This window comes from Gavialis gangeticus, unplaced genomic scaffold (genome assembly GCF_001723915.1).
Source record: "Gavialis gangeticus isolate Ggan-Ray unplaced genomic scaffold, GavGan_comp1, whole genome shotgun sequence".
NCBI lineage: Eukaryota > Metazoa > Chordata > Crocodylia > Gavialidae > Gavialis > Gavialis gangeticus.
The window spans coordinates 46,455,976-46,468,965 of record NW_017729029.1 but is presented as its reverse complement, the minus strand read 5'-3'; the positions used below and the strand labels follow the sequence as shown (position 1 = coordinate 46,468,965).

The following is a 12,990-nucleotide window of genomic DNA, read 5'->3' as shown; positions in this document are numbered from 1 at the left end:
TATATATATATATATATATATATATATATATATATACACACACACACACACACACACACACACACACACACACACTTAGGACAGGAGAAAATGAAGCAGACTCTACTGAACCTGCTAGAAGAAGTAGGAATGCTGCAAGGTCCACTGAGTTATAAGTTCCAGCATCCCAAATCTTGAATACATGGGTTCCTTGAATGGAGAGATTACTGGAGAGAGGTTACTTTCCCCATTTTTGAAGGTATTAATCTAACCAACTTTGGGGGAAGAACAATAAGAAGGGGGTTTCCCTCTCTTCTATACTGATTAGATCCACATTATAGTGATTACAGGGGCTGTACAGCTCCCTTTTACAGTTTGTCTTTCCAGGGAAAAGTTCAGCTCAGCTAGCACGGGTTTTGATCTGACGCTCCCTGGACTGGATCCCCTGAGGGAAAATGAAGCAAGGCATAACATACAGCAGGCAAATGATTGGTCCATTGAAAACAAGTGCACGCTTGCTCTCTCTCTCATTGTAACTGTTCAAAGTTTTTTCCCCTGGCTTGAAATGAGGCTGCCAGCTTCATTCCTTTTTTGTTCCAGACTGTGCTAAAGAGTTTGCTATTGGGTCACGGAGTATGAGAACAAAAGAAAATTATTCCATTCTTCCACTGCCCTGTGCTCTAGGGAAAATGCATGGGGCTAATTAGAATGAGAAAGGAGACAACTCCCTTTGCTGTGTAGTGCCAAACAATGGATAAAATAGTGAACGCTGTACATCGGACTCAGGAAAAGTGTCATGTCTGCTAAAGAATGAAGTATTTTATGGATGCTTTGATGGATGTGTTGGGTGGGGGCTGATACTCTGAGCTCATCTGATGTATGCATCCTTTTTCATCCCATGGATGCACCATGCTGGGCAGTGCTGTGCTCCAACCTACTGAACCACCTGGTGCGTGGTGCATGCCAGAGTGGTAGCAGTAGAATTAGGTTTGCAGAGCACTGCACCTGGGCTTATTACCTCAGTCTCTCAATGATCTAATTAGGGCTCGCTGCACTGAGACGGCTACAATATTTCAAGTGTCCACAGAAGAGGAGAGTGCTTCATCAGGGTGCTGCTAGGTATGGTAGTTGGACATACCCAAGTAGAAGGAAGCACGCAAGAGCCTGCCAGCATTTCCCTATGATTCATAGATTCATAGATTATAGAGTCAGAAGGGACCCAATGGATCATCGTGTCCGACCCCCTGCCCCTGGCAGGAAAGAGGACCGAGGTCAGATGACCCCAGCCAGGTGACTGTCAAGCCTCCTCTTGAAGACCTCCAAGTCAGGCGCTAGTATCACCTCTCCTGGCAGCCCGTTCCAGACTCTGGCCACACTTCTGTCTTGTAAAAAAATTGTTCCTAATGTCTAACCTAAATCTAACCTCCACTACTTTGCACCCATTATTCCTAGTTACTCCCTGATCGGTAAAGGAAATAATGTGGTCCCTCCTATGACACCATGCGCAAATCGTGGGTCAGAGCTGCGTAGGTAACTGATTTTTCTGTTTAGAGACTAAACTACAAGAGAGGAAAAGTAATTTTTTTCTTTTGAATCAAAAAAGGAATTCTGTGCTTCCTCTTAAAACAACTGTTAATAAAAGTGAGGCAAATTTCTAAACGAAACATTATTCCAAATTAAAAACTCAAAACATTTCATTGAAAAACTGGTCAATGCTTTATTTTGCTTTTTGCAGTGTTTTACTGAAAAGAGCTCCATGGTTTTGTCAAATGTTTTGTTGGCTCAAAACTGATTTTTCTGGGCAAAAAAGAAAGATGCTTCCAATACATTTCACCCAGTTCTACCATTGGTGAATTTTGATCTATTAAAGGCCACCATTGTGTGTACCTAGACAGACACACCCAGAAACAGTGAGTAAACTCCTGACCCTGTTGAAGTCAGTGGCAAAACTCCTATTGATTTCAAAGCAGCCAGGGTTTCCAGGGTTTTTAATAAGCTGGCTCTGAAACTGCCTCTTGTGGCCTAAGGTGATGCTGCCAAGATCAGAGGGGATAAAAGAGACAGGGAAAGCTAATCCTGGAAGAGCGCAAGAGCTCAGCAATAGGAAACACAAGAATGAACTTCTGAGGAGAATTCAGGAGGAAAAAGATGACAAAAAACATTTCTTGTGCTATTTCTCATCTTGTCTCCTACCCTCCCATCAGACAGGACCTAACAGCCAGCAATCTGAGCACATGTCTTCCAAATGGGCAGGCAGAAGTGCCCATGACAGAAGAGATCTGAATAAGTGACATTCATCTGCAAGACCTCAGGAAACACAAAGATCCTCCCCCACAACCCCAGTCCCTGTGTTGTGCAATGTGCAACGTGGAAATAGGTGCTGAAGAGTGGGCAGATGCAGACAGCAAATGGACCTTCATCTCTTTGGGAGAGGTGCTGAGCATCTGCAGCCCTTGTTATTAATATCAATGGCAGCGGCGAGTGCTCACAGCCTCTGGAAGCCAGACCAGGGTTATTTTTGTTAAAAGACGGCCAAGCTGGAAAAATGTGCAGCATCCATGGGCGTGGACACACAAATCTAGGCTTCCTGTTAAGCTGCTCTGCTAGGATTTCACCCAAACTGTTTTACAGTATGGAAACTCCCCCAGAGCTTGACCTGCGTGATATTAAAATATAAACAAAGTTCAGGTTACAGACACACTGAAGCTGAACAAGGGATTCTTTTTTGCTCTGCAAAGCTTCAATGTAATTTTGGAAACTGTTTTTGAGACACCAAGACAGCCACAGCATTTAAACAGAGTTATGCAGGTCAAAAATACTAGATCCAAGTAAAATCTAGCTCCAGACAGGGAGGTCAGAGCTCCTTTACACTGTCACTGTTATCAAACACAAAGTATTGTTTGGATTTTTGCACTGCATTGGGTTGGTGGCATAGAAGAGTACATAACTGATGGACACAGGAGAGTTAAGTACCTTGCGTGTTTGAGGAAGCAGGGAACTGCAAGTTTAGGAACCACATTTTCTGCCACTGTAAATGGACACTAGCAGACAAATAAGCCCTAGATGCCTATAGTCACTAGATAACTGCTGGCACCTACCAAATTTCTAGTGAATCTCTACAATTAAGCTATCTGTGTTCTTTGCTAGTAGAGATTGCAGGCTGTCATTTATCATAGAGACATGCAGGCCTATAAATGCATGGCTGTGGTTGGACTGGAGACACACAGTGGTGATGTCACCCAAAAAAGGGATGACATCATCTATTTTTTCCCCACTGGGTTTCAACACTTAGGCATTTTCTTCAACCCATACAAGCATATAGTGGAGTATGGCATTTTCTATAAAAACTCTCCTTGCTCCCATTTTATAGACATACTACCTATTTCAAGTACAAGAGTGACGATTACTGGGTGTCAATTTTCATGCTAATTACTCAGGGATAGAGTAAAATGAGCCATATGGACATATGGACACAACAGTGAGGATACTGGCTAACAGACTTTGTTGCTTGTCAATTAGTATAAAATGTTGGCATGTGTAATGAGTAGTATACCTATTCTACCTTGTGGCAAATAAGTCAGTATTCATCAGATTACAATATTCACTGACTGTTCAATAAACCAGAAGGAACCTGAATTACACATGCTAAATATTTTTTTTTAACATACATACTTACATACAGGCAGTCCTCAGATTTATGACACACTTGGTTCTTGAAAACCACGTCTTAAGTCAAAACATTGTAACTCGGAACCGATTTTCCCATAGGAAACAATGTTATAAATGGGGGATTGGTTCTGAACCAAGGTCCGATACCCTATTTTCACCAAAAATATCCCAGAATTTTGTACTCAGTCGATTATAGATGAGTAATATAGCTACATTCATGTATTTATATTGTAAATGGCAATCATATTGATTTGGAAGGACTTCCTTGAGGTGATTTTGCTGGATTTTTTGAAGGGATCTTGGCTGGAGTCTTCTCAGGAGTCTTGGCTGCAGGTTTTCCTGGAGTCTCGTCTGCTTTCTTAAAGAAAGTGCCAGCAAAGTTTGGACAGATGTTCTCCAGGGAGACGAGCAACGCAGCGAACTTGTTCGCTGGCGTGGTCTGGTGTCGGATCAAGCATTGTAAAGTCAAAACTGATGCCAGAAAGTTGAAACAGGGTGTCACTTTATAAATATTGTAAGTGCACAACGTACTTGAAACGCTGTAAGTCGAGGACTGCCTGTACATATAATATTTGTGGGCCTTTCTCCAGTACATGCAACCTGATGGGAATCAAAGGTAAAACACAGAATGAAGAACATGTTGAACATTACCGCTTTCATCCAGAGAAAAATCATCCTGCGCATAGCGGAATTTTTCTGGACCGCAGGCAATAAACACATCATCATCCCCAAAGAAATCGTGGAGACAGGTCACCTACGGAGAGAGCAGAGTCATTCATTTTATTTTTAATTGGCCACATTCCGCTCTGGTGCAGTTTTAATTTACGCACAAGGCTACCCTTTCGCTCCTCGATGTCTGTGCTGCTTTGACATTGCACAGCACACTGAGTATTCCAGGCGGATCAAGCACAAAAGCACAATTTGGGGAAAGAAAAAAGAAGGCAAATAAGAACCATGTTGCAAAATACAGTGATGTGTGACCTTTCTGATCTATGCAAGTGTTGACAAGCTAGATTCCTCATCATCATGATACAGATGCTGTTAGGCTACTTGTAAAGTGCAGATGTGGCCCTTAAAGGTCATGGGCCAGAATGTGATATTATTACTCATGCCTCCAAGAGAGCCTTCCAAGAAACAAAAGAGCGCATGAAGGGCAAGGTGCTACCCAGCAGAGCACAGATCGTGGAATGCCACAGTAAACACGGGGAAATTGTGGCCGTGAGGTTGGGAAATGGTTGTGAATGCTGACAGCTTAAGTGGGACATAGAAGCACAGCTAGAAGAGGAAAAATGAGCCAGGCACTGGCCCAAAGGCATCACAGGATGTGCCTCATAGCTCCCAGGCATGCAGATGGCACATTCTGGCCATTGTGAAGGGTAGTGAGTAGGTAGGAGACAGCACAGGTTAGCTGCACCCTTCTTCAAGGAGCCAGGCATCCCCTAGGCAAGGGGAATGGGGCACAGCGGTGGAACGTCTGCCTGGCCTGTCTGCAGGTCACACAAGGGAAGGGAACGCTATTTAGACTCTCACCTGCACCGAGTGTCAGCATGCAGTACAGTCTGAACGAGAGCAGGACATCTGCTCCAGGACATGGTGCATCTGAGAAAATACTGTTTCTCCCTGTGACTTAATCTTTCCATAACACCTCATTCAATAGGGAGAGGAAAAGCTAGACCTTACATGGGAAAGATGGGCAGCGTGCGACAGGCAGACAGTAATGAAAGGTTGTGGAAAGACATTGCAAAGGAGTCTGGGAGTTCTGTGCTGCAACCCTTCCAAAGATTAGTGCAGAAGGGTCTCGGATGGCTGAATACACTCCCTACTTATCTCTGATTGTGCTCAGAGTCTGCTGGCATTGAGGAGGATGAGACAGACAGGAATGTCTGAGATGGACAGCAGGAAGAGTCTGGTTTATTATAACTTTGGATAGTTCCTCTCTCTACTCCACTTTCCTAAATGGGTGGAAATAAGCATCTTGCAGCCTAATGTGCTCCAGACTCTCGCCTTGCTTTGTTGGAGCCGTATGGAGCCAGGATGGAATGGAAGCAATACAAGGCCTGGAGGGCCACAAATACACTCCATCAAAGACACCGGCATCTGGGCGCACTTTTGTACCTACTCTGGGGGTGGGGGGCACTTGAATTAGAGAGCTTTAATTAGAGTGGCTCCAAGACTCCAGCGTCCACACACTTCAAAGTGGCAGTGGGGGCACTTGAACTAAAGCTCATGGGACAAGCTTTAGTTCAGACGCCCCTGCTGCCATTTTGAAGCTCAGGGATGATGATCCATGAGATGCTGGAGTCCGCTGGAGCGCAGTAATTACCACACTCCAGCAGGCTCGATTAATTGAGTCTGCTCTGACATACAGTAATTACAGTGTGTCGGAGCAGTCTCTCAGCATGTGTACAAGCACCCGGAAATTGTGGAAATGTCAGACTCCAGGGCAGGCAACCCTCGCTGTTCTGCTCCTTTCCCACCAAAATGCCCTGTGAGGAGGGGAGCGTGAAGCAGAATAGCACATAGAAATAACCCTTGATTCTTTTGATTGGCAGGTAAGTGAGAGTCCTGCCAGTATTTTTGTGATGCCTGAAGCGGTGTTACATAAGTTGTGCAGAAAGTCAAGATCTGTTCTGCTGGTTGGCTACCAAATTAGTACAAGAAAAGGTGCAGGAGCCAAGAAAAATGAGCAAACCCAAGGCTCCAAAAAGGATGCCACTGGCCAAGTGGGCAGGTTCTGGGAGCAATGTCTTGGGGGCATGTCTAGTTTCAGGATGGACTGTGCTCTACATGGGCAGGAAGGTGAATCAGATTGGCTGCTGCCCAGCCTTTGACCTCCTTTCCTATATCACAGGAGGTAGATGACTGGCCTGACCCCAGGGAGATAAAATCTGATGGTATAAAATGACCATAGACCAGAGATCGGAAACGTTTTTGGCCAGAGTGCCAAAATCACCCCAACCTCTACCCATGCCTCAACATGGCGTGCCAGAGATGGGGGAGCCACAAGGGTCCCGATCCTCATTTCTGGTGGTGCCTGCACGCGTGCCTCCAGACAGGCGGTGGGGGTGGAACCAGGGTTGCGCTGCCCCAGCCCCTTCCCCGCCATGCGCTGTGAGCTGCATGTGCACCCACCGCCGCCACAGAGCCAGTGCCGGGGCTCCAGAGCCCACTGCAGCTGTTTGCAGCCATCCCAGGCTCTGGGCGGCTGTAGCAGGTCACTGAAAGGTTGAAAACAGCTGTGCTGTGCTCCGCAGCCCTGGCACCGGCTCCGTGGTGGCGGCAGCTGCACACGTGCCTCTGGGCAGACAGTGGGGGAAGAAGCCAGTGTTGTGTGGCCCCAGGTCCCTTTCCGGCCATGTGCCTAGAGGCGCACGCACAGCTGCCGCAGCCACAGAACTGGTGCCAGGGCTGCAGAGCCCCATGCAGCTGTTTGCAGCCTCCTGGCTCCAGCTGGGCAAGGCTCTGGGCAGCGGCTGGCAGAAACTGCCCAGAGTCCAGGTCGGCTGTGGCATGCTGAGGAAAATGGCCTCGCGTGCCATGCTCTGCCACATGTGCCAGGGTCTGCCAGTCCCTGCCTTCTTCCCTACTAGCTAAATAAGATGGTCTTTATGGAAGGTTATTTCTAGTCCTGGTGTAGGTTTTCCCTCCTGGAGCCTCCAATAGTGTTACAGTGGGACCGAGGGAAGCATTTTGCCTTGCTAAGGGATGCTGATTCCTGAAGCTCCCTCACAGGAGAAGAATATTCACTGTGCTTCCCTGTAAGAGATAAAACCTGTGCTCACCTCCACAGCTGACCAGCACCATGGGCCTGGTTCTCCCTTCTGTCTTCCCTGTATAGGTGGCTTGTGTAGCAGCAGGCATTATCAAGAAGAGCCTGTGCTTGGTGGAGCATGGGAAACGCAACTGTTACTGGCTTCTGTGCTGGAAATAATGGGAGAGCAAGCTATCTGCACACTCAGTCTCTTCACCCTAAGGGCACCCACCCTCCTCATTCACACTTTGGCTCTGGATGCAATGAAGGAATGGACAGTTTCTAACTAAAGTGAAAAAGTCAATGGGTGTCACCATATTATCCCTGAGTTATGCGCTCAGAACACAAGCCCAGCAATTTCACAGAAGATCCTAAGCATATGGATGGCTCCGTTCATGGCAATAGGAACATCAAAAAGTTCTGTGACTCTGAAAGACTACGCATTCCTGCACTAGGTAGAAACACCAAGGTCCTTGCCACCTGGTAATAACCTTATTCCTTCTACGTAACAGTCATGATATGGGCATAGTTAGCTTATAATCAGGTGATCTCATCAGCATTTGCTTCATTATTCCTCACCCATATTCCTGTCTCTTTTTGGAGACATACAGAAGTTATGGCTTGTTCTTCAAGACACCAGCTATGCTTCCCTCTATGCTGTGCAGCACCTAGTAGGGTGGGGCCCAATCCCAATCTGTCTCCTGATGCTACCTGAAGTATGAATAAGTAGCAGTAATGCTCTTTAGGAAGGATGCTGTCTTCTGCCATCCCCACTGTACCTACAGTTGTGACAACATAACTACACCGTGACAGTGAAATAATGGATGTGATTACCCAGTAACAGCAAGATAACTACGTTCATGGCGACTCCAATGGTAATTACACAGTGACACATGGTAATGCTCCTGTGTGATTTCTTAGAAACTGCAATTAATCCGAGTCATCATTTTGCAACAACCAGAAGAATATGTCCATGAGTGTGTTTCGGAGAGAGTCACACGCTCAGGCCTGTTATTGTGATCTGTTTGCCTGACCTAGCAGCATATCAACAGCTTCTACTCTGAGGCACACTCTTATACTTTTATACAGTGCTTGGAAAATGCAGATGAAGCGCTAAATAATAGTGCAGTTGTTCTGGAGAGGAAAATGTTGGTTGGGAAGTTCTGAGAGATCCTATCACAACTGCAGAGAAATGGTGGGGAGAACATGCCAAGGATGGACTTGCTCATTAGGGGCACCTATACAGGCATCCAGTGCCTGCTCTGACTCGATTAATCAAGTCTGCTAGAGTGTGCTAATTAGCACGCTCCAGCAGCCTCGGCATCATGCAGATTCAGTATCCCTGTGCTTCAAAATGGTAGCACTAGAAAGTGAGCTTTAGTTAAGGTGCCCCCACTGCCATTTTGAATTTATGAGAAGCTGTGGGTGCTTTAATTAGACTGGCTTCTGACAGCTGCTTTAATTAAAGTGTCCTCCCCTTCCCCCACAAACCCTGGAGAATGTATAAAGACAGTCAAAAGGATTAGGGGCCCTTTAGGAGAAACAAAGGCATCTCTGCTCTCACTGCTTTTCTTTCACGCTGGAAAGTTATTGAACGGATGCTCTGACTAAACTAATCTGAACTTGCTAGCTGTGGGTAAGGAGTGCAGAAGCAGGGAAGGAACAACTGTTCCAGTTGAGGATTGCTCCAGCACAGTAGTCTGTATTCAGATCAGCCTGAAGCAGCAATCAGCAGCCTCCCAGAAAGTGGGTGAGTCACGAAGATACCCCTATTTCCATTTTTCATCAACATTACCTGACCAATTCCCATTCATGTCTTCAGTGGCTTTTGTAAGAAGGCTTTAGATGGGCAGGTGATGGCCACTGCTTTGGCCTGGTGGTGGTTAGATGATGATGTCTTTGTGGTTGGTGTGTACATTTAATGTAATAGAAAATATCCTTCAGGTCCTAGCAGCGTACGAACACAGATGCACTGTGCAGAGCCAATTCAGGGTGTGTTAGTTCACTCAAGGAATTTATAAGCTCTGAGATGAAGGGCAGCACAGATGTTTTTGCTACTGAATGCCTTACAACCCTCCTCCCTCATCATAACATCCCAATATTCAACACAAAGTATAATAGAAAACTAACAATATACATGAATTTAGAGACCTTGATTATGTCTAAGCAAGATAGAGAACTGTCTATCCCGTGCAGCCCCTCCCTTACTAAGTCAGCTTGCGTTGTACTTTTGGGGGTTTTTTAACAGTAATTTACTATTATAGATTCTTTATAAAGGTGTAATAATGTGATCAATAGGAGGAAGGATGGATAGACAGATATCAAGGTATGAAGGGAATATACAGAACAGGACTTAATGATCCACTGACTAAGCCCATAGTACACAGATTTCCCAGCCCTTCCCCCATATTGATTTTTTTTAAAGCCCATAGGAAATTATCTACAAAAAGTCTATCATAATGCCACACTCAGCTCACAAGATTCAGACTTCATAAGATGATGAGATTCCCCAAGATAACTGCCGGGCCATTTTTAATTCAGCTGCCTTGTGTATTTACCAGCAATGTGTCATAGTTCCCATTTCTTTTTCAATGATCAAATATCAATTTTAACCTAGGTTTTGTTGTGACTGAGTGTTCTGAATATACCAGATATTCAATACTATCAAGATAACATTGTTGGGGTAATGTTCCACTTTTGAAATGCACAGATCTTGCAGCTTCAAGACCAGACTGTGGCCAGCTGCTCCACTGATGCCTAATGGAGGAAGAACACAATGAGAAGACATCGATGCGCAAAGCCTCCAGACACAGAAAGTCAGAAGAGATCACTTGGCAAACAAGGCTGTGTCCTGCAAACCTGGTTGTTCCAGGAGAAATTTGATCTGATTTTGTGTCGGATGATACAGACCCATTCCAATGCAGACCTGTCCATAACTGACGTGACTGGCACCTTACTTTGCTATTTTTATTTCTGCATTTAATTCTAAAGTCACATGGTAGATCTTATTTTTTCTTTTTTTATGGTGTCCTGTTTATCTCGGCTTGTTGGTGAAACTAATAAATATTTCATGTCCCTTACTTATATATGAATCAGCCTGAATCATTTTAAAAGTTTGTTTTCCATTTTGGTGTATTCCAGTCAGCCTCTCTAATTACATTTAATAATTAGTCTAGAACACCATGGAAAACCCCAAGAGAAAGCACATGTCAACAAAAATTTATACCAACAGATATCTCGGAAATCACTAATTTGTTCTAAATGCTGCATTTTGCTGTTAGCTATGAATGTATTAAGGAATAGCGCCAAACACTGATAACAGCTAGTGAGCACTAGCACCAAGCTGCCGGTTGAAAAATATTGATACTGAAATCATGATACCATTCTCATGATACAGGAACAATGTTATCAAAAGCCAGAGGCACAGTAAGATTTTATCATTAACATTCAATGGCACTGATTTTCTATTCATCAGAATCCGCAACAAAAATCTACAGTAGACAGAAAAATAGCATTGCTTTCTGAAGTGTGTGTGTGTGGGATTAAAGGAAGACAGTGCACACAATGCTTCATTTGAAATTCAAGATTAAAGGGACATTATTGATTTAAACACCATACTGCAGAGAAGTGTTTACTCTTCATATTTCTCCAAGCTTAATGAAGTCCCTTTCACTCTCCAGTTCTCAGTGCTCCTTTATTTGGGATGTGGGCAAATGTTTATTTATCACAAAGCAATTATTTCTACTGGATGTCACAGAAATTTCATTATTGGTTTTAGGGTTTGGTTTTTTTAAATTTTAAACTAAATTTTGGAAGCACTGCATACTTCTAATGGAGGAAGGGTGATATAAAAAGAACTGCATTCAGAATTAAGTGTTATGGCTGGCCTAGATGAGCAAGTTCCCTTGTCCTAATAAAAAGGGGTTTTTGCATGACAAATATCATTGTTTATAAGAATCTATATTCTCCAAAGACCTGGGTCTGCCAAGAAAGCACTCAGAGCTACTGGGTCAGTAAGGGTCATTTCATGTAAGTAGCAAGAATCATGCTCCTTTGCTCTCTGCACAGAAGGTGCATTTGCCTACTCCCCTGTGGAAAGAAGACTCAATCTAGTTCACTGAGAACAATACCATACCCGCCATATGCAGTCCACTGACCCAGCAGCAATCTCTGCCCAGGCAGTAGCCTCCACTTGGACTTTATAATGACACAGCTGATGTGGATCAATTATCTTGCTATATTCCCTTTCTTGGTTGCGAAAGCATCACACCAGCCACCTCTGCAGCACTGACCTCCATTCATTGCCGACTCCACAGAGATTTCTCAGTAGGATCTCGTGTCTACACCAGCGATTCCCAACCTTTTTGGATTTGAGACACTCCCACTGGAATCAAGATTCATTTTGTGAATTGAGTGGCACCACATTTCAAAAACTCATTTATATATTACCTCCTTGCAGAAGGGTGTAGTAGAGGGGGTAGGAGATTGGCCAGATAGGGACAAGCCTAAAACTGTGCTTATTGCTTAGCTCCTCACACCTCATTTATTTCCTCAAACAGCACCTTAGTTGTTTTAAGAGATTAGGCAGGCTGGCAGGAGAGATGAGTGGTAGGTACCCCTTCTGAGCTCTCAAATTCCTGGCGCTCTGGTGAAGTGCCCGAAGATTGGAAAAAGGCCAATGTCATGCCAATCTTCAAGAAAGGGAGGAAAGTAGATCTGGCAAACTACAGGCCCATCAGCCTGACCTCTATCCTGGGGAAGGTTTTGGATAAAGATTATCAAGGAGGTCATCCTTAACAGATTAGCTGACGGCAATATCCTAAGGGATACCCAGCACGGGTTTGTTGCGGGTAGGTCTTGCTTGACCAATCTCAATTTCTTTTACGACCAGGTGACCTATCACCTCGACAAGGGGGAAGAGATTGATGTCGTATCTCTTGACTTTAAAAAAGCCTTTGATCTGGTATCCCATGATCACCTCTTGGCAAAACTGGCTAACTGCAGCCTCAACCTCACCACGATCTGCTGGCTGGGGAATTGGCTCCACGGCAGGACCCAGAGAGTGGTGGTTGATGGAAACCAATCATCTTGGTGCACAGTCACCAGTGAGGTCCCACAAGGCCTGTCCTATACTGTTTAACATCTTCATCAGTGATGTGGACATTGGTGTCAGAAGTGGACTGGCCAAGTTTGCTGATGACACCAAACTCTGGGGTAAAGCATCCACACCTGAGGACAGGAGGGTGATCCAGGCAGATCTTGACAGGCTCATGAAATGGTCAGACAAGAACCTGATGGTGTTTAACAACGAAAAATGCAAGGTTCTCCACCTTGGGTGGAAAAACCTGCACCATGCTTATAGGCTTGATAGTGCTATGCTGGTTAGCACTACAGATGAAAGGGACTTGGGGGTCATGGTTGACCACAAGATGAACATGAGCCTTCAATGTGAAGTTGTGGCTAGTAAAGCGAGCAAAACGCTGGTTTGCATCCATAGATGTCATTCTCCTGTTGTACTTGGCCTTGGTGAGGCCGCAGCTGGAGTATTGCATCCAGTTTTGGGCTCCACAATTAAAAAAGGATGTGGAGAA

At 44.8% G+C, this 12,990-nt stretch overlaps 1 protein-coding gene across 3 annotated transcripts in view; it reads right to left on the bottom strand.

Annotated features, from left to right (window-relative positions):
• The window catches only part of DCX (doublecortin), a 161,240-nt gene that overhangs the window by 29,980 nt on the left and 118,270 nt on the right, over positions 1–12,990 (bottom strand). For all 3 annotated transcript variants that reach the window (XM_019521520.1, XM_019521521.1, XM_019521522.1), the window contains exon 4: positions 4,300–4,402. In XM_019521520.1, the coding sequence (XP_019377065.1) occupies positions 4,300–4,402 (103 nt within the window). The remainder of the gene's footprint in view (positions 1–4,299; positions 4,403–12,990) is intronic.